Raw genomic sequence first — 23048 nt, forward strand, 5'->3', positions numbered from 1 at the left:
TTGTAGCTATGGCCTTCTACAAAATAGAGCTGTGTCATATGCTTTTACATCATGTTGAAATTGATGACTTTATAAATTAGTTGAATGAACCATTGTCGACATCTTTACAGAACAAAGCAGATTTCAGCTATTGTCGTTTAGATTATTGTGTGTGACTGTGCCCTCCTAACGTTAGTTCACGCTGGAGACCAGGCATCATCAGTCTGGCCACTTTACAGCTTTTACCCACACTAGATTAAACTAATTCTAATTTTGGTGGCAATTCAAGACCATGACTATGTGATTCTTTGAATCTGGTGGTGTGTTGGGGCTGGGCTGAAACAAAAGCCTGCACATACAGCAGCCCATCAATGCCAGAGATGCCCAGTAAGTAAGTAACCTTGCACAAGTTAGAATATAGATATCCTGTTTCTGTAGCTTGAGGCAGGTTGTTGAACACGTATATCCCCTGGACATGACGCTAGTCTATCGCAGGTCCTTACCCCCAATCTATCTACTTAATGTGGGGTGCCAAGCAGAGACACACTGGGTCCCATTTTTACTGGCTTTGGTATGACTCGGTGAGGAATCGAAATCCCAACCTTCCAATCTCAGGCGGACACTCAAACCACAAGGTCACTGAATTGGTTAGAGTTGCCCAGCCCTATACTAAATCATGCAGCAAAGCTCTTAGATTTGCCTTCAATGTTTTCTCTTGGCCCGGTCAGTTTTGGGCACTGCTTAAAACCCAGAGTAGTATTGATATTCCTATGTTTCTCCAATCTACAGCTACAGATGCGGCTAAAGGATCCCTTCTCCTTGAAAGCTGCCGACATGACTAAGCGGACTAACAAGCCGAGGAAGCCTCGAGATGAGGAGTCGTCGGACGAAGTTAGCGGTAAGATCATGGGAAGCTCATGCTGCCTGTTGTGATGAAAAAAACATATGTTTCTATATAGGCTGCCTAAAAAAGTTTAATTGACCCATTAAGTCTTCTGCATGTTCTGCTCTAGTAAAGGCTTGTCCAATCATGTCTGATTCATTCTATGGCAGGGGATTCGTGTAGTTCAGATTATGCCTTTATTTGACATCTATTGTAAATCATGGTCATTAAGGGATTTGTAGATGCTGGGTTAGCGAGCAAAATCAATGTGACTTTGTGCTCCTCAGGGCTGACCTGCCAGCATGTCAGCAAGGCGGTAGACCTGAACTCAGTCAAGAAGGCAGTGACCTCGAGCATGTGGTCGATGTGTTCAGATTGCCTGAGGGAAAGGACTATGATAGATGGAGAGCCAGCCAGTGGCCACGACATCCTCGTATGCCTCAAGTGCGGCTTCCAGGTGAGCTTGGACTTTGAACGCTTTTATCTAAGGTGGGAGGATGAAGGTTTTGTCAGTATTTTGATGTATGAATTGCTGCACTTGACATGTGATCCAGAAATTAAACCCTGTTTGTTTAATTTGTAACAATCTGACCGGCAAAGTGTATGGATGGTGGTAGCCTATCTAAGAAATGGTGATCCAGTGATCTTTACCCCTTTCACAGGGCTGTAGCCAGTCAGAGAGCCAGCACTCCACCAAGCACCACCAAACCCTCCACCCTGAGTCCCATTGTATCACCATCAGCCTCGGCACCTGGAAGGCCTGGTGAGGACCCTACAGCAATACATGGAACATACAGATTATAACAGGACAACACATTTTTTTTTACAGCCATTCTGCCGTTCCAAATAGGCTGATGTAGCACTATTCCTGTCCCTTTGTGTTCATTGTAGGCAGAGGATCTTGAACTGAAAAGTTATTTGAATATTTACGTTTTGCCTCAGAATATCTCCAGTAAATGTTGTGAGCAGTAGTTATTCACACCACCTCAAAGGAATGACAATTCCGAATCAGTAAGCTGATGGCTTTGTTTGCTGCTCTCTCTATCTCTCCAATTCCTTCACAGGTGTTTTGAATGTAATGAAGAGCTCTCCACTCACTGCAATAAGAAGGCTTTGGCCCAGACCCTGGACTTCCTACAAAAGCACTCTGTCAAGGCAGCCTCAGGTAACACATTCAACACACCTGACAAGGCCACGGGTTGCCAGCCACTCAATGAAAGGTGATCAATTTGAGGTATATTTATGTGTAGACTAAGAGAACAGCAGGCTACCACCTGAAATGAAAAGGGGTGGGTAAACAGTGCTATACCACACAAGGTGCTGCTACAACTCCCACTTCTTTTTAAATTGAAATATTGATGTTTCTTGGCTTTGACAAAAGCGCTGGACTGAATGAAGAATTTAATAAATGAGAACCGCTATCAAAAAAAAGCATTTTATCATTCTAGGCTAGAGCCTAGATTTCCAAGAAGCCACTTCAGCTTCCTTTCACTTCCATGTATTTTGAGTGCAATTACTATTGGTTTTCACAATATGTGCTAATACATAGAGATACAGGTTATTACTGAATGCAGAAACCCTCTTTGGAGACTCTTCTCCTCTACAAACTTACATTGGTGCCTGTAACTCCATTGATGTTCACCTGAAGATGTGGAGTTGATTGCAACACACCAACTCCCCCTGCTGGCCAAGGTCTTTTGGATTCCAAAATCTAGACCTTTTTCTTTGCAGCTGTGGCCCATAACATTGTTAACTAAGGAAGTGCATCACTTCTTTCATGAATGATTTGATACGCATCTAACTGCATGGGCTCTGATATGATACAGGAACGATGCGTTTTAGTTAGAAACGATTCGGTTTGATTAGGGGTGCAAATTAATGTGAAGCGATTCGATGCACTAAAATGTATTGCATTAACACATTTCTATTAGAATTAATTTCTGCTGCTGAAGGGAGCCCCATAACTGGATCTGTCTGAGGTTACTTCTCTAAGCTGAGTGGCCCCCTCTCTCTCTCTCTCTCTCTCTCTCTCTCTCTCTCTCTCTCTCTCTCTCTCTCTCTCTCTCTCTCTCTCTGTCTCTCTGTCTCTCTGTCTCTCTCTGTGTCTCTGTGTCTCTGTGTCTCTGTCTCTCTGTGTGTGTGTGTCCATGGTGTGTATAGGCAGCTGAGCCCAGACTGAGCATCTACCACCCCACTATCAGATTAGGGGTGGTGGAAATGTATACTTTTTGTCCCCCAACTTTTTATCTGAAATCACCAACTAATTAACTTGTAATTTTTACAGATTCAAAATGTTTTGAGCTAGTACTATGTCAATATTTATATTTAGAAATTAGCATGGCATTTAGCCAATTAATATTATGCAGCTTTGGATTTTACTCTGTCTCGAGAGCGAATGGTTTAGACAGGGTTCGTCAACTAGGTTATATCTCGGGCCAATTTCTTTCCTGAGCTAATAGTTTGCGGGCCAGAACATAATTAGTATATAAGTATATTAGCACAATTAGTTGGTCTACACTACAAATTGAACAACATTTTTAACACATCTGATTAGTACATAATAAATTCAGTGACAATAACATAATCATTTTGATCTGATCACGCTCATAAAATCCCCATGCCGCTATTCAATTATTATTTTTGTTTTTCTCTGTGTGTTGATTGGTGGGGGAAAATTGGTCTACGTAGCCTACTGTAGGCTACACTACTTTTCCTAATGTCAACATTAGTTCAGAACAATTAGCTTGATAGCAAGAGAAAATGTCGCTCTCAAAAAGTATCAAAAGAAAAGTGGATAATGAAAATGGAAGTTTCAGGGAAGAATGAACAGAGAGAAATGCGTTCATCTTACCATATTTTCCCAATGCCAAGCCAGTGTGTCTTAGTTGCAATGAAAATGTAGCTGTTTGCAAAGAATTCGATCTCCGACATCATTATGAATCTCAGCATAGAACTTTCAAAGTGGCCTTCCCGCCCCAGACAGAGGCTAGACACAATCATTGAAGCCTTAACTGCAAGTTACGCACACTGCTTTTTGGGCTGACGTATTCTGTCACTTAAACCGGTTAAATCTGTGGTTACAAGGAAGAGGGAAAACTGTTGTGGAAAAACTTGAGGCCGTTACTTCGAAGTTTGAGTTGTTCGATTTGGACTTGTCATCTGGAAGGCTACTGCACTTCAGCACACTGAAGAAACGACTGCACGCCGCAGTATTGTCACAGAGGTGGTGGAAGATTTCATCAAGCACCTGAGGGACAACTTCTCCACCAGATTTGAAGTCTACAGCAAGCCCACAGATATCATTGCGTTAGTATGTGATCCTTTCACAGTCCGCCCAGGTGGAGACTTCTCCTCCCTTGCTAAGAAAACGATACTCTCGCTGGATGAGGCCTCAATTCAAACTGAGCTGATTGAATTCCAGACATCGAGCCAAATCAGGGATGCACTCAGTAGTGCTGAGTCCTTGTGTGTTTTGGGTGGGATGCTCAGAGAAATACAGCACAATAAAGAAACTTGCATTTTATGTGCTAACAATGTTTGGATCGACCTATAATAGTACTCATTTTCCTCTATGTACGCAATATAGACTCACGACAGGGCACCGGCTTTCACATAAGTCAATCGAGGTCAAAATCACGTCCATCTCACCCGACATCCACAAGATCGTGACCGAGGGAAAATACTTTTCCGATTGAGTAAGTAGCTTAGTGGCCTATATGACTGTATTTAGTAAATACTAACATTATCGTGAGTGCTTATCCAGGGATATTTAGGTCTCAAGCTGACAGTATTTTCTGTTTGTTCTGTCGTTACGGGAACAGGCTATCCCGATACAGACATTCAGACGTTGCCTTTTTTTCTTTAAATTATTGTTTTTATTTATGCTACATTTTTGTCCTGTTAGGCCATTTTTTTGTTGTTGTTGTGAAAGATGCTGTTAAGCGTCATAGTCTAAGCCTACCTCAGCCATTTGTTATTTTACATAGGCATAGGCTCGGAAGAAATAGACTCCAATTAAGCCCCCTTGTTGTTTGTGAAGTCAAATTAAAATGAAGATTATTATTTAAATGAATTACTCGACTGGTGTAGTTTTTCTCTGTATGTTGCTGTGCAACACTTGTTATGCAAGTTAGCAATATTTTCAGCACCAGGCGCTGTTCACCTTCTATTGATTGCACTGCGGTTGCAGTTTTACGTTTCAGCAGCACAACAAAATGTTCCGCTGCCTGCTTTATTAGTTGACTGTCTCCTGCATTCTCTCCTCATGAATTAGGTTCACATGTAACTTTTTCATTATTTAGGTTGGGTAACTTCCTTCTTGGGACATTGCATTTGGGAGGTTTTGCATCTCGGGTGCGAGATTAAAAATATATATATATATATATATATATATATATATATATAATTATTTATATATTTTTTCTGAAAAAAATATTCAGAATTAATTTGGGGGGCCAGTTGGGGAACCCTGGTTTAGACCGTTCGGAATTTAAGCTCTGACCAATGAATGCCAAATGATTGCTGTCCTTTATGAAGTTACGCTGTTCATGTAAAAATGACCATATACACTGACACTTTAAAGCAGAACTATTTCTTATGATGAACCTGAACAATCTAAATCAAATCTGAATGATAGAAAACCCCAATTGGCAGTTGGATCGGAGTTGCTGCTTCCACTCCCGTAGGCTACACAACTCCAGTAAAACATGCAGTACAATTGTCTACAGCGCATTTGGTAACAATGACCTCTAACAATTTACATTGGTTGTCACTCAACTAAAACAGCACTGTGTGCACAGTTGTTATCTGACAGTTGTATGCACTTACATGCATACAAGTTCGATAGGCTACTGAACTGAAGGAGAGGACGCAACAGATTTTAAAAAAAATTGTTTTTTACATTTTTGTTATAAAACAATATGAGTAAAACACATCATTAGTGAAGGCGATTCTTAACATTTGAATGGGTTTTCTGACCGATGCATGCGTAATTTGGATCGGTTTGTACTGCAACAGATGCATTCATATCTTACGCATCAGTCCCCGGTTCAAATGTTGCCGGTTCCTATTGTTAACCATCATGTTCCGTGTAGGTCAATAATCCTCTGAGAATGTTGCATGTAATAACAGAGGTATTACTGTGCAAATATGTCAACTAATAATTTGCCGTGGTTGCATCAGGTTCAAGAATGTTCAAAGCTTTGTTACAGCATATTTCTGCATTAAAATATGCACTGAGGTGTGTTTTTAAGTTGATGAAAGCTGTGATGACCTCCCCATTCATGTTGGTCAGGGCCACAGTATGGTATAACTGCTGACATCACTGAAATGAAAAGCTGCTGTTTGGAGGCCACACAGGTGGCAACAACTGAAAACTTGTGAAGTTGATTCATTGTACAGCTTTTTCTCCTATTGAAATGATATGTAATACGCAATTTGGTAAATTATTTTCTGAAGGGGCTTGTACAAGATTAATTTCCTTGGAAATTTCTGTATTCCGTCTTTTCTGCACTCACCATGACTGTTTCATGATTCTACCTCTTCACAAAAGTGGTTTTGTAGCCTAGCCATGCGTATCCCAAACTGTACAGACCAAGCCAATTCCACCGTATCCCAGCCAGCTGAGCCACCCTCACCCAGGCCACCACGTTCTCCTAGACCCCCGCCCCCATCTCCCATATGGTAGATTCACCTTCCTTGTGATGCCCTGTTTATTAAAGTTCCCTGGCCTAAAGACTACCAACTGCCCTTACTGAGCTGCCCTATGGATGTTTCCTGCCTGTCCTGAGCCTCCTAGCTCTGCTGCTCTTCCTCCCGCCTGCCCCATGTTCATGTCCAAGCTTAGGCTGGTCCACCACAGTCAGTCAGGCAGGCTGTAGTGTTGCGGGAGTGACGCTCCAGTTCCCCGCCTGTGCCGCATGGCCACACTCATTAGTGGCATTATTCGCTTGAGCGACGCTCCCCGGCTGGGTTCCCTGAAGAACGAGAGCAGCTGGGTGGGGTCCGGCCACTGAGCTGAGCCCCCCCCCCCCTCTCCCACAGTCCCTCCCACCTCACTGTGCCCCCTGTCCAACGCTGCATGTCTCAGCACCTCTGGGAAGGGCCTGTGGGGCATGCTTGTGGGAGCCAGGGTCCAACAACGACGACTCCAAAATGCTGGAGATTAACAGCTGCAGCGCATTCCCAGGGATGAACACACTCAATGACTGGACACACACACACACACACACACACACAAATTCCTTCAATTGACAAGCATTTCGCTATACCCACAATAATATCTGCTAAACACGTGTATGTGACAAATCAATTTTGATTTGTTTAGAATTGTATAGAATGTGTGAATAGGTACATTATGTATTTTTTTGGTATCTGAGTATGTGTTGGGCTTTACAAGTCTCTTCCTGTGTCTTTGAAATCACAGAATGGTGCTGTACCTCCAGTGTTATTTCCCCAGCTTCAAGGGCACTGCGGTTTGAACATACCAGTATCCAATTAGATTCTCCAATCCTCCTCTCACTTGCCTTAACAAAGCGTACAGGACTACACAGAACTGAAATTCCATATTGTTCCCTCATAAATTACTTTCACTCTGGTTGTGATGGCAGAGCTGGGCATTCCTTTTCAAGAAACATGGTGTTCTCTCTAGATAATTTCCTGTTACCCATCTACTCACTCAGTGGAATAGACAAAACCTGCGCGATGCATCAGTCACATGTCAATGTCCCTGATCCTTTGTTTTTTGATCAGGACCTTTGAGTCTGTGGGGGTGGCAGGGGTCCAGTGTTGAGGGGTCACAGAGGGTGAACAGTGCTGGGCGCCAACATCCCTTCCCCTTTACCTCTACATTACCTGTTACCTTTCTTCCCACCTGATTGTTCCACACCGGCTGGGAGAGAAAACAGGCGGCCATTGTTGCGGTGAAAATGGACTGCTGCTGTCAGATGGGGAGCTGGTGAAATTGCATTTCTGCTTGAAGGCCAGGTTTTAGGCAGAGTCTGTTTTTGTATTCTCCTTTTACCATAGACCCCAGGCACAAAAGAGCCCCAGCAAGAATTTTTCTAAATCCATAATAGTTTTGTACAACAACAGCTCAGGGAAGAAAGAAAATCTATTAACTGTACTCTCTCACCAACAAGGCCTTCAGCTCAAGTACCAGAGTCCCACTAAAAGGAGACATGACCTCAGGGAGCTAGTCTTCGGCTTGTAACACAGCTGGGGTGTCTTTGTGGAGGAAATTAAAATGTTTCCTTTGAATAGGCATCAGAGCTTGGTGCTCGCTGCGTTTTGCCCATTATTTTCTGCTAGTGAGAAATGTTTCCCCTCTCTTTGTTATTAGTGTACTTGCAACAGCAAGGACACACACAATTGTATGGAATCTTTACTTATTACTATTATACAATTATATTTTTCTTCCACATGCCTCTCCTACATATACCAAAACCGATGGCTATACGTTTAATAGATTGCTTGTGCTTTTTGAGCTGATACATTTTAATTACATTTCTAAGACCAGCGTACACTCTCATAACGTCTCTATGACCACAATATTTCTGTATTTTATGGTCAATAGAATTTTTAGAAGTATAAGAACCACAGCTCGATTTCTAAAGCTGATGACATAGAAATGGGGATTCTTCAATACCAAACAAGAGAACCCATGTCAACTTTGTTAAAGGGGCAGTGCAGTCAATAACATGATTTTCCTGTTTTCTTAATGATATTTCACCACTATGAGGTTGACATTTTACTAGTGTAAGAGCTTTTTGTATTTCAATTTCAGCATGTTTAGGTGGGATGGAGTTTTTGGCCCCAGCATGACATCACAATCTGATCTGATTATTCTGACAAATAACCAGTCATCATTTATTTGCATAATGTATCCTCCTACTTTGAAGGGGTAAGCGGGGTAGAGTCTCTAAAAAACTCTAGATTAGAGTCTAGTTGATCCTATCTGCCAATCAGGGCTGTGTATGTAGAAATGTTGAAATTTGTATCGAACATACCGACGCGATCAGTGTGACGACCCTCCCACTCTGTCTGCCGAATTCTTTCTCTTTGCTCTTGTTTTCCTTAATAGGATGTCGGTGGGCGGAGCATGGAGGGACCTCAGAGAAATGGGACACACCTGGGCTCGGGTGTGTCCCAGGAAAAATGCACCTCTTCCCCATTCGTTGGGGGAGACTCTCTCCATGCAGACACCTTTATAGATTTTGTTGTGGTATTTTTTGTGGCCTTTTGGTTGTTTGCTTTGGCACCTTTCAACACCCGCTTTATCACATTTATGCATGCAAAACACTCACATACATTACTGATTACACACACTATTGTTAATAGTATTTCATTTACTTTATTTAATAAATATATTTTGTTATTCCTTGTCTCCACGTTGTCTCCCTTTTGTTACGAACTTTGAGCCGGTTCGTGACAAGTGGGGGCTCATCCAGGTTAATAAGGTTGGTTCCTAGACATTTTTGGCGTATAGCATTTTGTTGCATTATGAAGGACTAATACTAGTGTCGTTTGGCTTACTAGTATGTGTGTTGTATTTGGGAGAAAATGTGGAGTTAATGTTACATTCTGTAGGTGCTTTGTTTGCATCTTTTGTTAGTTTTTGAGTTTGGTGCCAAGTACTGGTTGTTTGTTTTTGGTTAGCTTGACACTGCGGTGGATAGTTTGTGTGCTGCATTGGAGTGAGTACATTGGTTAGTTTCCAGGCCCCTGTCCAGCCTGGAAACTCTTGCTCTACTCACTGTTGGGACATCGGTCTGAGGTGAGTACAATCGGCTGTGTACCTCAGCGGGAGATTTGGATAGGGTAGTGATACTCGCTACCCGGAGCTGTAGCCTTTTTCCCCTGTTAGGCTTAGCGACGTGTTTCATTTTGGAATACGTTGGGCATGGTTATTTTGTTTTATTTTTGTGTGGTGTCTGTGGATTGAGCAGTTGTCTCGGGGGCACATCCGTGGCTTGGGGGAATCTGCCAGAATGCTAGGTGGTTTATTTCCTTGCCAGTGGGCTACAGTGCGTAATTACCCACCGCAAATCTGCACGAAGACTAGGGTTCAGTTATTGTAGGTTTTGGGGAAGCTCCATATATATCTCATCTCTCTTCTGTGGTGCACAGGGTGATTGTCACTTCTCTTGTGGTCTGGTGTGTTCAGCAGAGGGGAAGAGCGAGATGATGATATATATATATATATATATATTTTTTTTTTTTTACATCTGACTATGGCTTTCCATCAGAGGAACTGTTAGAATTATGTACTTAAGAACAGCTGTTGAAGATTGCTGAACACTAGAAGGTTGAAATTAGTGATAAACGTCTAAAATATTCTATTAGGTTAATATTAAAGGCCAATTTGATGGAGAGTGGTATTCTTGAAGTTACCACTGGGGCAGTCTCTGCTGAGGACTTGCCGTCTCCCCGTAACGTTACAATGGCCGCTCCATCTGTTAGTCCTAGTAGTCTTCTTTTTGAACAGCAGAAAGAACTGCTTCTGTTACAGCTAGAGTATGATCTTGAAAAATATGTAAAGGAATTGGAATTTAAACAGGATTTGGAGCGTGCTAAAATCAAGCTGCAACAAGAGTGGCTAGAGCTGGTTAGGGGAGGTAAGCTCTCAGGGGAGAGATTGCTCTGAGAAGGCGACCCAGATTTACCTAGGGGTCGTTCCTATTTTGGTCGTGCCCCGGACACATTTGATATCGTTGGGAACTTACGGTTGTTGCCTAAATTTAATGAGAAGGAACCTGAGACGTTATTTTTGTTATTTGAGGAGTTGGCCTGATTCTGACCCCACTTTAATGTTGCACTGTGTGTTGACTGGTGAAGCGCAGGAAGCATATTCAGCTCTTGGTGTCGCTGACAGTGTCAGTTATGATAAGGTTAAAATGGCTGTGTTACAGATTTATGAATTGGTCCCTAAGGCTTACCGCCAACGATTTCGAACTTTAAAAAGGTATAATAAACAGACTCATGTTGAGTTTGTGCGAGAGTTATCTTCACAGTTTAATCGCTGGTGTTCCACCACAGCAGTTATGACTTTCCAAGGGCTGTGTGATCTGATTATGCTAGAGCAATTTAAGGACACAATCCCTGATCATATAGCCACGTACATTAACGAACGGAAAGTAAAAGACTACCGCTGCGGTTTTGGCGCACGAGTATGTTTTGACTCACAAAAGTGTCTTTGCAGAGCCCCATATTTGGAGTGAGTGTGGGCGTTTGGAGAGATTTGGGCCTCGTTCACAGAGATACTTTGGTTCACGGGCAGAGTTTCATTCAACTAGGGTTCAGCCTGACTCCTGTGGTAAATTTGACTTTGGTCAAGAGTGTCACTACTGTCAAGGTTCAGGTCATTGGAAAAACGGATGTCCTGTTCGCAGGGCTGGGGGTAAATTCAGTATGTGTGCTTACGTTAAATCTAAGCCTACGGCGTTGGCTGTGCCTGTTCCACATCAGTTCACTCCTGACATATTGTCTCGTGCTCAAGGTGATATGAAAGTCCATATTGGCCCAGACTATTTACCTTTCATTACGGAGGGTTTTGTGTCTATGTTAGGGATTAAGGCTCTAGTGCCAGTTAAGATCCTGAGAGACACAGGTGTCTCTAAATCGTTTGTGTTGGAGTCTGTGTTACCCTTCTCTGCTGAGACTGACTCGGAGGAATAGTGTTCTAATCAGGGGAATAGGTTTGAACACTCTGTCAGTCACATTGCTTAAACTGATGTTGGATTGTGGACTGGTGAAAGGTGAGGTTGGTGTGGGGGGTGCATCCTTCATTGCCTATTGAGGGTATCAACATTATCCTTGGGAATAACTTGGCTGGTGAGCGTGTATGGCCTGTCGTTTATCCATCTCTAGTGGTTTCCACTAAGCCGTCATTTGTAGGGATTCCTGATGAGTGTGCAGAGTTTCCCAGAGGTGTTCTCTGCGTGTGCAGTGACACGTTCTATGAGCCGTGGTGACCTGGTTGCTGCTCCGGCTAACGAGAATACCACAAAGAAATCTGTCACTACTTTCCCTGTTATCCCGTTATCTGTACCCCACTCTGGTCTAATCAAGGCGCAACGGACTGACCCCACATTAGAAGAGTTGCGTGACCAAATTGTGCTTATGGAACAGTTGGGAGATGTCGCCCATGGCTATTTTCTGCAAGAGGATGTCCTGATGAGAAAGTGGGTGTCTCATGGTAGTTGTTTTCTGGGGGAGGTGATTAGTCAGGTTGTTGTACCAGTTAAGTTGGTTTTGACAACATCCCACAATGACGTTGCTGGACATATGGGTGTGAGGAAAACCTACAATCGCATATTAAGAATTTTTTGGGGCCTTGGTTGAAGAGGGATGTTGCTAAGTTCATCCAAACTTGTCACACCTGTCAATTAACTGGTAAACCTAATCAAGCTATTAAGCCGGTACCACTGTGTCCTATTCCTGAACTCAGCCAACCTTTTGAGTATCTGATTGTTGACTGTGTTGGTCCTCTGCCTCGTTCTTTACAGGGTAGTACTTACCTGTTCACTGATGTGTCAGACCACTAGGTTTCCTGCTGCCTATTTTCTCTGGCCTATCACGACTAAGTCTGTGCTAAAAGCTTTGACTCAGTTTCTCTCACTGTTTAGAATCCCTAAGGTCATTCAGAGTGATCAAGGATCTAATTTTACCTCTAATCTGTTTGGTCAGGTTCTCCCAACAGCTCCATATTAAACACAATTTGTCTAGCGCCTATCACGCGCAAAGTCGAGGAGCGCTGGAACGTTTCCATCAAACACTTAAGTCTTTGTTGAGAGCTTATTGTACTGAGATGGACTGGGAGGAGGGGTTGCCTTGGTTACTGTTAGCCGCTAGGGAGGTTTCACAGGAGAGCACGGGGTTCAGTCCAAGTGACCTTGTGTTTGGACATGGGGTTGCATGGACTTCTATCTGTTCTCCAGGATGACTGGAAGTCTCCCGAGCCACCTCAGTCCCTGTTATCTTATGTGTGTGATGTCCGGCGACGCCTGTACACCGCTGGTGAAATGGCTAAAGAGATCATCATCTTCACAGGAGAGGATGAAAGGCGAACTGAGCCTCGTCACTTTAGTCCAGGTGACCAGGTTCTTGCTCTGCTGCCAATTGTTGGATCTTCTTTTCAAGCCAAGTTTCAAGGTCCATATATGGTTGTGCGCCTGTGCACTGAGCATTTTAAATGGCAAAAGGTGGCTCAGGGAAATAAATGATAAAAATATACATTTTGAGTTATTTTAATGAAAAACACAGTGATGATTTAAAAATAAAATGAAAACGACTGCGTACGGGCTTTACTATGGCTGCTCCCACCTCAATCTTGCCATTCATACAAAATATATTGGTTACTCTACTATTGTTTCAGCGAAAACTTTAACTTTCTAGTTACTGGTGTTATGTATTTTTTGTATTTAGAAAGTTGCTTGCCACAGTGGAACAGAATGTTGTACCTGGTGAAAGATAATGTTTTTTTTCTCTTGACAAATAAACACAATTTGTACTATAGAAATATTTCCCTCCCAGAAGAGACAAATACCGTATTGTGCAATGCATTCCATTTATATAATGGAGCTAGACACTCTTTCTCTTTTTGACATTTTGGTTTTATGTGTTCAGCCCTTTTCATCTAGGACCTTCAACCCTGAGAAAACAATGTATTTATTCTCTGTGCCCATATACATGGCATCTCTCAAAGGATACAACTCAACTCTTACCATGTGACATGTTGGAGAACCCTGTAGTGTTACAAGTTGGCTAGATTTTCTGTTTTTGGGGTCCCTGGTCAACCCGTAAGAACCTTGTTTAAATCCAGGGTTCCTGTTCTACATGTGATGTAGTGTTGGTCTACAGTCAGTCCAGTGGGCAATGTCCATAAGAAAAAATATTTGACCCTGGTGGTCCCTTTTTATGAAGCTAATCAAGGGTGCTTCTGTAGTTTTTCCCACCACTGCCCACTAATGTAGGCAAGCAATGTGGCCAGCAACAGCTTGGAAAGTGTGTGTGTGTGTATTTGCGTGTGTGTTTTGCATGTGTAGGTTTAACATGGCAGTGGGCTCTTTTGGCCTCAGAAAGCAGGCTTTTCATGCCCTGCAGTCACAACAAATGTACAAATTAATAAGACATTTGGTGTTGCTCAGCCTTCCCCTTGACTGCCTGTTTACTGCTGAGTGACGAGAGCTGTCCTTGGCTCTCCACTACGGTCCCATTCTAAATGGTGAAAGGAATCAAACAAGTCTCTCTGCTTCAATGTTTTAATGTGAAGACACTGCTTCATAGGCTTTTGAGGGAGTATGTCAAATGAGAGGTCATTTAGCTTGTCTGTTGATAAGTTAGGTTTTGGATATACATTTTTCTTTAGCCTAGCCCTATGCTGTGGCTGGTGTATTCAAGTTTTCAACCATAGTTACAGTACTCTGCTCTAGACTAATAGCTACTGTAGTGATTATTTTATATGTCAACATCCCGATTATGTTTCATACAGCGCGTCAATCCAGCGAGTCTTGTAAATTCTATTTATAGTTCAAAATAGTTTGTGGTGTAATGGCGGTATATTTGATCATATGAATAATCTCTATCGTCTTGACAAGATTTGCAGTTTATTTTGTGAACAATTGTTTTTTTTTAGATTACACAGGCATTACAACAACAAAAAAATAGCATTTTCCTCATTTTTAACCCCGCCACCCTAATCCCTAGCAACGCATACTATAAAAAATGTGACTCCAACGTAACCACATCCTGAAAACAAGCCAACCATTTCCTTATATGAAGGTCATGTGGTGGCAACCAGTGCTGAACATGTTTTTTTTTGTTGGCAGCAGTCAGCCAAATCTTGCACTGTTTGTTATTCAGCTGCATACCTGATCCGTCATTAACAGAGGAATTTGTTCAAGGGGTACTGTTTTATCAATCGTGTCAGAGGGAATACCGTCCTCCAGAATTAATCAGGACAATCCCATATCATATGTTAATAGTCTGTTTTGGAGTCTGTTTTGCATGAAATCTTACAAGTGTTGTGAAGTATGACCAATGAGCTTCAAATGTATTAACTGATCGTTTGAGTTCTTTGAGTGAAATATATTCTCCTAGACATTCTCCCAATCAACAGCCTCATCAGTAGTCATATCCTAAAACCCACGCTTTAACAATTGAAAGATCTTTCTGCTTTAGTAATTGAAGATGAGAGCAATTAACTGACACATCAGAGTGAATTTTTACATTCCCGTCCAATCACAGGAAGCCTTCCCAAACGCATACCCCATGGAGCAGATGCTAAGCCACATGACTGTTTTGCTAGAACGGACTGGAATATGTTCCGGGATTCCTCCGATGGCATTGAGGAGTACACCACATCAGTCATTGGCGTCATCAATAAGTGGATTGACGACGTCGTCCCCACAGGGACTGTACGTACATAACCCCAACCAGAAGCCATTGATTACAGGCAACATCCGCACTGAGCTAAAGGCTAGAGCTGCCGCTTTCAAGGAGCGGGACTCTAACCCGGAGGCTTATAAGAAATCCCGCTATGCCCTCCGATGAACCATCAAACAGGGAGAGTGTCAACACAGGACTAAGATCGAATCGTACTACACCGGCTCTGACGCTCGTCGGATGTGGCAGGGCTTGCAAACCATTACAGACTACAAGGGGAAGCACAGCCAAGAGCTGCCCAGTGACACGAGCCTACCAGACGAACTAAACTACTTCTATGCTCGCTTCGAGGCAAATGACACTGAAACATGCATGAGACCAGCTGTTCCGGAAGACTGTGTGATCACGCTCTCCGCAGCTGATGTGAGTAAGACCTTTAAACAGGTCAACATTCACAAGGTCGCAGGTCCAGACGGATTACCAGGACGTGTACTGTGACCAACTGGCAAGTGTCTAAACTGATATTTTCAACGTCTCCCTGTCTGAGTCTGTAATACCAACATGTTTTAAGCAGACCACCATAGTGCCTGTGCCCATGAACACTAAAGTAACCTGCCTAATTGACTACTGACCCTTAGCACTCACGTCTGTAGCCATGAAGTGCTTTGAAAGTCTGATAATGGCTCACATCAACAACATTATCCCAGAATCCGTAGACACACTCCAATTTGCATACCGCCCCAACAGATCAACAGATGATGCAGTCTCTATTGCACTCCATACTTCCCTTTCCCACCTGGACAAAAGGAACACCTATGTAAGAATGCTATTCATAGACTACAGTTCAGCGTTCAACACCATAGTGCCATCAAAGCTCATCAATAAGCTAAGGACCCTGGGACTGAACAGCTCCCTCTGCAACTGGATCCTGGACTTCCTGATGGGCTGCCCCCAGGTGGCAAGGGTAGGTAACAACACATCTGCAACGCTGATTCTCAACACAGGGGCCCCTCCTGTGCTCCCTGTTCACTCATGACTGCACGGCCAGGCATGACTCCAACACCATCAATAAGTTTGGCAATGACACAACAGGGGTAGAACTGATCACCGACAATGACGAGACCGCATATAGGCAGGAGGTCAGAGACCTGGCCATGTGGTGCAAGGACAACAACCTCTCCCTCAACGTGATCAAGATAAAGGAGATGATTGTGGACTACAGCAAAAAATGGATCAAGCACGCCCCCATTCTCATCGACGGGGCTGTAGTGGAGCAGGTGGGAGTTTCAAGTTCCTTGGTGTCCACATCACCAACAAACTAACATGGTCCAAGCACACCAAGACAGTCGTGAAGAGGGCACGACAAAACCTATTCCCCCTCAGGAGATTGAAAATATTTGGCATGGGTCCTCAGATCCTCACAAGGTTCTACAGCTGTACCATCGAGAGCATCTTGACCAATTGCACCACCGCCTAGTATGGCAACTGCTCGGCATCTGACCATAAGGCACCACAGAGGGTAGTACGAACTGCCCAATACATCACTGGGGCCAAGCTTCCTGCCATCCAGGACCTTTATACTGGTGTCAGAGGAAGGCCCTAAAAATTGTGAAAGACTAGAAAGACCACCCTAGTCATAGACTTCTCTCTGCTACTGCATGGCAAGCAGTACCGGAGCACCAAGTCTAGGACCAAGAGGCTTCTAACCCAAAGCCATAAGACTCCTGAACACCTAATCAAATGGCTACCCAGACTATTTGCATTGCCCCTCTCCCCTCTCCACACCACTGCCACTCTGTTGTCATCTATGCATAGTCACTTTAATAACTCTACCTACATGTACATATTACCCCCGTACATTGATCCTGTACCGGTACCACTCTGTGTATAGTCTCGCCATTGTTATTTTACTGCTGCTCTTTAATTACTTTTACTTCTTATTCTTATCTGTATTTTTTAAAACTGCATTGTTGTTAGGGGCTCGTAAGTAAGCATTGTACTGTAAGGTCTTCTGTTGTATTCGGCGCATGTGACTAATAAGATTTGATTTGAGTTTCAATACATGCATTTCCCCTAGATTATCGACCCCTTTTGCAGACCAGACTTGACTCAAATGCTTCAGTACCTGAAGTAACAGCCTGGTTATGCCACAGAGGAGTATGGAGATGCCTCTTCCAGTTACCACCTATTCACTTCTCAACCCTCCTAAAATTATATTTTGTATTGGAGATAATGGGACCATAATATAACATGCATTTCTTGATAGTTATACCAGAAAATAACACATAAAATAACATATTGTAATCTAATAGGAAAAACGAGTACCTCCTCAATAGTTCTCCAAGAGACTGATGTAGACTGATCGAACCATGATCTAAGTCGGCGTAACTGGAAAAACTGGTGGTAAATATAAACAGTTGGTTATGCAAGTCCCCCATTTCCCTTCGTTCGTTGTAGTACCTCAAACAGGATATTTGGATGTTTGGAATGACAAAGGTATTTACGTACAGGTTTATCAATCCTTACCCAATAACCTAGTGGTGGAAAGAGAGGGATCATCATTGTTTAGGAAATGAATACTCATCTTTATGGAAGCAAACCCTTGTTTGTAAGGAAGCAGGCAACTTCTCCCAAATGTTTAGATCTTGTTCAACCTCTTTTGTAAATTTTCTCATAATTAAACTTCACCAAACCATGCAGAGATGTTTTGTGTATTAAAGATGCACTATGCAGAAATTGCTCCGCCATTTCTTGGTTGCTAAAATTCTAATAGTTTGCCTAATTTCAGTTTATGTGACAAAACAAGCAAGTATAGTGTAGAGGATTATTGTACCATCTAAACCTCTGTGAAATATATTTTCCAATATCCAAAAATATTGTACGATCCAAAAATAGCGTACGATCCACGGACCATATCCATAAAATGCTTTCCCAAACCAAATGTCCTTAAATCCGCCAACAATACTGCCATTTGAGCCTGTCAAAAGCCCTTTTGGCATCTAGTGACAGCACAGCGCACGGTGTGTCCAACTGTTGTTTCATGTATTCCGTGCATTAAATGATGGACTTAGATTTGCGCTATTGAATTATTGCGATAGTAGCTTGTGTCCACAAATTCCGATATGAATGCAACATTCAGGCATGCCTGCTTTCTGGTCCAATTCCTTTAAGGTTTTTGGAGATGTTTAAAAAAAATATTTTTTCATAAAGAAAGCAAACAATAGCAATATTTTTTTCTCTCACTTGTGTGAAAAATAGCTGGGAGTCGAGGAGGAAGTCAGCAGGAGGGGGGCAGACAGGGATCGTGATCGTTTAGTCTGCCCTGGGGACAAGCTCCACAGTGTCACTGCTGCCCATATTCGGTGGCTGAGCAAGGAGGGCCAGGTGGTGGTTCCCGAGCACGGCACAGTCAAGCGTGGGCACAGTCAAGCGTGGACACAGCGCATGCTGACATTTTGCCTTCCCCGACTGCTGCAGGGGGAGGAAAAATCTGCTTTTCCATATGCTTGTGCTCGTTGCACCCCTTTCCCGGGTCCCTGGCAGATGGCTCCCTGAACATTGTTTACCTTCAGTGGCAGTCCCAGATGAAGAGTGTATCCATTGGCATTCCCATTCTGTCCAGTTTTCCCCTCTCTCCTTAGCCAAGGAGCCGGTCGGAATACTCTCTCACACACACACACACACACACTTGTATAAACAGGTACATTCTCACAAAGCTACATACCCATCTCGTCACATATTCCCCATCGCTTACAGATTCCAGAAAAAAACGTATCGTATTTCTCTAACTTGTTCTCTCATTCTACCAGAAACTACCCTGTCCACACTTGTTTGCAGTGTGTTGTGTAGTGTGACCATATGGGCCCCTCCCTGATGTCTGTTTAGTTCCAGACAGACAGACCTCCAGATGTTTCCAGTGTGGCGGCTGGAGGGACAGATGCTTTTGGCTGGACTGGGTTGGACCAACACTCCATTCAATGGTCCCAAGGCGGAACCCCGCCCCACTTGGTCACCGAGACCATCACAGTGCCAGGCAAAGAACATCCATCTGCCATAAATCCGAGTAATTATCATCAATATTGGATGTTTGACATTCCCAGTCGACGTTTTAGCTGGATCACGAACTGATTCTGTGGTGGCAGAGTTGATCTAGGGGGGAGGTTAGGGGGGGACCATCCACATCCTCAGCCTGCCATAGTTACACACCTTTCCTGATCTCTGTTATGGGTTTACAAACTGGGTCATACTCAATGGTAGTGATTGGGGGGAGAGAGAATGATGATATTATATTGATATTTGACTAAATATACATTTGTAAAATATATTTATACTTGGTAGCGGTAGCTAGCGCTAGTCAGCTGTACTTGCGCCAAAATGTTTCATCCTATAGCTTGTTCTTCATCTTTTTAAAGTGAGCCAACATGTTTTCAGTACTTATATTCTTGACTGATCAAAACTCATTTTCTCATGGTCTCTTGTCCCTCTGCAGCAGACATATTCTGTATAGTGAGCAATATGTTTGGAGCATCAAATCGCAATAAAATCACAGTGTCGAATCACAATACATATAGAATCAAGAGAATCGCAGGGAGAATTTCTTCAGGGAGCATGTGCAAGGCCTATGTGGGTTTTTTTTGAGGAGAGAAATGGTGGGCAGGAGGGTCGGTTGTTTTCACAATGAAAACTTTGGGTTAAGGGTCATGTCGTCCATGTCTCTCTCACCTTTCCCTTGTCATGCTGGGTGAGAGCCGGAAGCGGACTGGCCTCATTGGCTTGGGGAGCAGGGCAGCAGCAAGGGGTCCACTGCTAACTGAGCCGTCTGTCTGGAAGTGCTGCTGACAGATACCAGAATACATGGTCCTGAGACCTCAAGGTAGCTTAACCTCCTCTAACCAAGCACATGCTGGTTGGGTTTACTCATGGTACATGCAGCTATGGCAATCTCCATTTGATACCATTTATATGGTGAAATAGGTAGGTACTGCAGGTAGCCCCGTATCCTGTCATCCAAATAATAACAATGTCATATAATTATGGTCATAAAGATAATGTCACATACTGACATTGAGCACCTAAGATGATCACATTTCTCATGTCTTCCCATTTAGAAAATTTCAAATCAACAGTGAGAGACTGACAAAGGCATGGCCACCCACCTTTTCCTGTCTCTGGTAGTCTTGTAACACTGATTAAGGTACACATGAGAAGTGTGCGTTAATTCACTGTTAAGCAGCTTGCTGTCTCCCGGAGCATGAAAGAAAATGGATAAATTGTGTAAGTGGTGTGTGTTATGGGTTGGGGGAGGGGCAGGAAGGCAAACGGGCACAAAGGGTGCTTTCTCATCTCAACAGCCTTGGGTCCTCTCACTTGTTTTGTTGATTAATGCCTAATGTGACGGAACAGCACTTGTCTCTCCCTCCACAAATGACACTGATGACAACAGAATATTCAAGAAAGGATGGCCTGTAACGTTTGTACTAGGTCCTAGCATGACAGGTATATAAAATCAAGCACACAGCCATGCAATCTCCATAGCCAAACATTGGCAGTAGAACGGCCTTCCCTGAAGAGCTCAGTTACTTTCAACGCCGCACTGTCATATGATTTCACCTTTCCAATAAGTCAATTCGGCAAATTTCTGCCCTGCTAGAGCTGTCAACTGTAAGGGCTGTTGTTGAGAAGTGGAAACTTACAGGAGCAGCAACGGCTCAGCCGCGAATCTGTAGGCCTCACAAGCTGACAGAACGAGACCGCTGAATGCAGAAGAGCGTAGTGCGTCTGTCCTCTGTTTCAACACTCACTACCAAGTTCCAAACTGCCTCTGAAAGCAATGTCCGCACAAGAACTGTTCATTGGGAGCTTCATGAATTGAGTTTCCATGGCCGAGCAGCCACACACCATGCGCAATGCGAAGCGTTACCTGGAGTGGTGTAAAGCTTGCTGCCATTGGATGCCAGGAAAACGCTACCTGCACGAATGCATGGTGCCAACTGTAAAGTTTGGTGGAGGGGACAATGGTCTGGCGCTGTTCTTCATGGTTCGGGCTAGGCCCCTTAGTTCCATTGATGGGAAATCTTTATGCTTCAGCATAAAATTACATTATAGATGATTCTGTGCATCCAACTTTGTGGCAACAGTTTGGGGAAGGCCCTTTGCTGTTTTAGCATGACAATGTCCCCATGCATAAAGTGAAGTCCGTACAGAAATGGTTAGTCAAGATCGGTGTGGAAGAACTTGATTGACTTGCAGAGCCCTGACCTCAACTCCATCGAACACCTTTGGGATGAATTGGAATGCCGACTTCGAGCCAGACCTAATCCCCAACATCAGTTTCCAAACTCGCTAATGGTCTTTTGGCTGAATGAAAGCAAGTCCCCGCAGCATCTAGTGAAAAGCCTTCCCAGAAGAGTGTTATATCAGCAAAGGGGCGACCAACTACATATTAACGCCCATGATTTTAGAATGAGATGTTTAACGAGCAGGTATCCACATACACTACATGACCAAAAGTATCTTCTGCGTGTGTTTGTGTGTTTTTGTGTTTGATTTCATCAAGACAACCATGTATACTTAATGATGTCAGATGTGTCAAGAAGAAGTACCTTATCACTCTTTCGCCTCTTAGGGGCCCGATTTGCCCTGTGTTTCAGTGAGAAAGGTTTCTGACTTTCCTAAAGTGTTTCTTAGCATTACATCCCCCTCGTTTTGTAGATAAGAATTTTGTAGAGAGATGTACTTAGTTTGTCTCAGCCAGCCATACCCCATGCTTTGAGTGTTAGACTAGTGCACAGAGCTGTCAGCCTCCTGACTACTCCCCAACTATAATCCCCCAGTCCCTGCTGGCCTGCTCTGTACTGACGACTGCCTCCCTCCTTGCTGAGTTGGGACGGTCATGGAGGAGTAACAGCTGGACCAGAGAGCCGTCTCTCCCTAAACAGCGAAAACTTCTCCAGCTGTCATCTGCTCTCTCCCACATGACCCATCTCTCCTTCCAGCTGCAGCCCTGGCCTGCCGCACTTTAACCCACTTCCACTGCAGAAGACCATGTTTGCAGTTTGCTCCGGTGTGTGTCTGTGTGCTGCTTGGAACGGGACTGGCCCCCACTAAGAAGCTACCCCAGCACATAATGGGTTAAATGCAACCCCTGGCTCCCTAAACATACTATTAGGCTCTAGTCTCACAGGAGATTGAGAGACACTTTAGGTGTTGTTTTTTTCTCTGGCGACCTCAGAGAACTTGGTTCGTACGTAAAGTTTCAAAATGCCTTTGCTGCACCAAGCTACATCGATATGGACAAACTCTCTTGCAAGGTGACGCCATGCGAAGAAGAAAAAAAACGTGACACATTTTCACTGCACTTGACATACTAAACGAACAGTAAGTGTATCTTAGCTCAAACGTTTTTCAGTGCATATACAGTGCATTCGGAAAGTATTCAGACCCCTTGACTTTTTCCACATTTTGTTACGTTACAGCCTTATTTAATTATTTTTATTTTATAAAATCCCTCAGAAAAAAAGCAAAGCCATGAGGTTGAAGGAATTGTTCGTAGAGCTCCGAGACAGGCTTGTGTCAAGGAACAGATCTACGGAAGGGTAACAAAAAAAATTCTGCAGCATTGAAGGTGCCCAAGAACACAGTGGCCTCCATCATTCTTAAATGCAAGAAGTTTGGAACCACCAAGACTCTTCCTAGAGCTGGCCTCTCCACCAAACTGAGCAATCGGGGGAGAAGGGCCCTGGTCAGGGAGGTGACCAAGAAGCTATGGTCACTCTAACAGAGCTCCAGAGTTCGTCTGTGGAGA

General features: G+C 43.5%; 1 protein-coding gene and 1 pseudogene across 1 annotated transcript in view; both read left to right on the plus strand.

The window, feature by feature from the left end:
• The window catches only part of LOC110489991 (ubiquitin carboxyl-terminal hydrolase 45), a 43794-nt gene that overhangs the window by 625 nt on the left and 20121 nt on the right, over positions 1–23048 (plus strand). The window contains exons 2-5 of the mRNA XM_021563049.3: positions 769–877; positions 1150–1319; positions 1525–1625; positions 1927–2027. Of these exons, the coding sequence (XP_021418724.2) occupies positions 775–877; positions 1150–1319; positions 1525–1625; positions 1927–2027 (475 nt within the window). The 5' untranslated portion in view covers positions 769–774. The remainder of the gene's footprint in view (positions 1–768; positions 878–1149; positions 1320–1524; positions 1626–1926; positions 2028–23048) is intronic.
• LOC149985104 (zinc finger BED domain-containing protein 5-like) lies at positions 3880–4708 on the plus strand (annotated as a pseudogene).

Source organism: Oncorhynchus mykiss, chromosome 2 (genome assembly GCF_057628025.1).
Source record: "Oncorhynchus mykiss isolate SJ-2025 chromosome 2, ASM5762802v1, whole genome shotgun sequence".
NCBI classification, from domain to species: domain Eukaryota; kingdom Metazoa; phylum Chordata; class Actinopteri; order Salmoniformes; family Salmonidae; genus Oncorhynchus; species Oncorhynchus mykiss.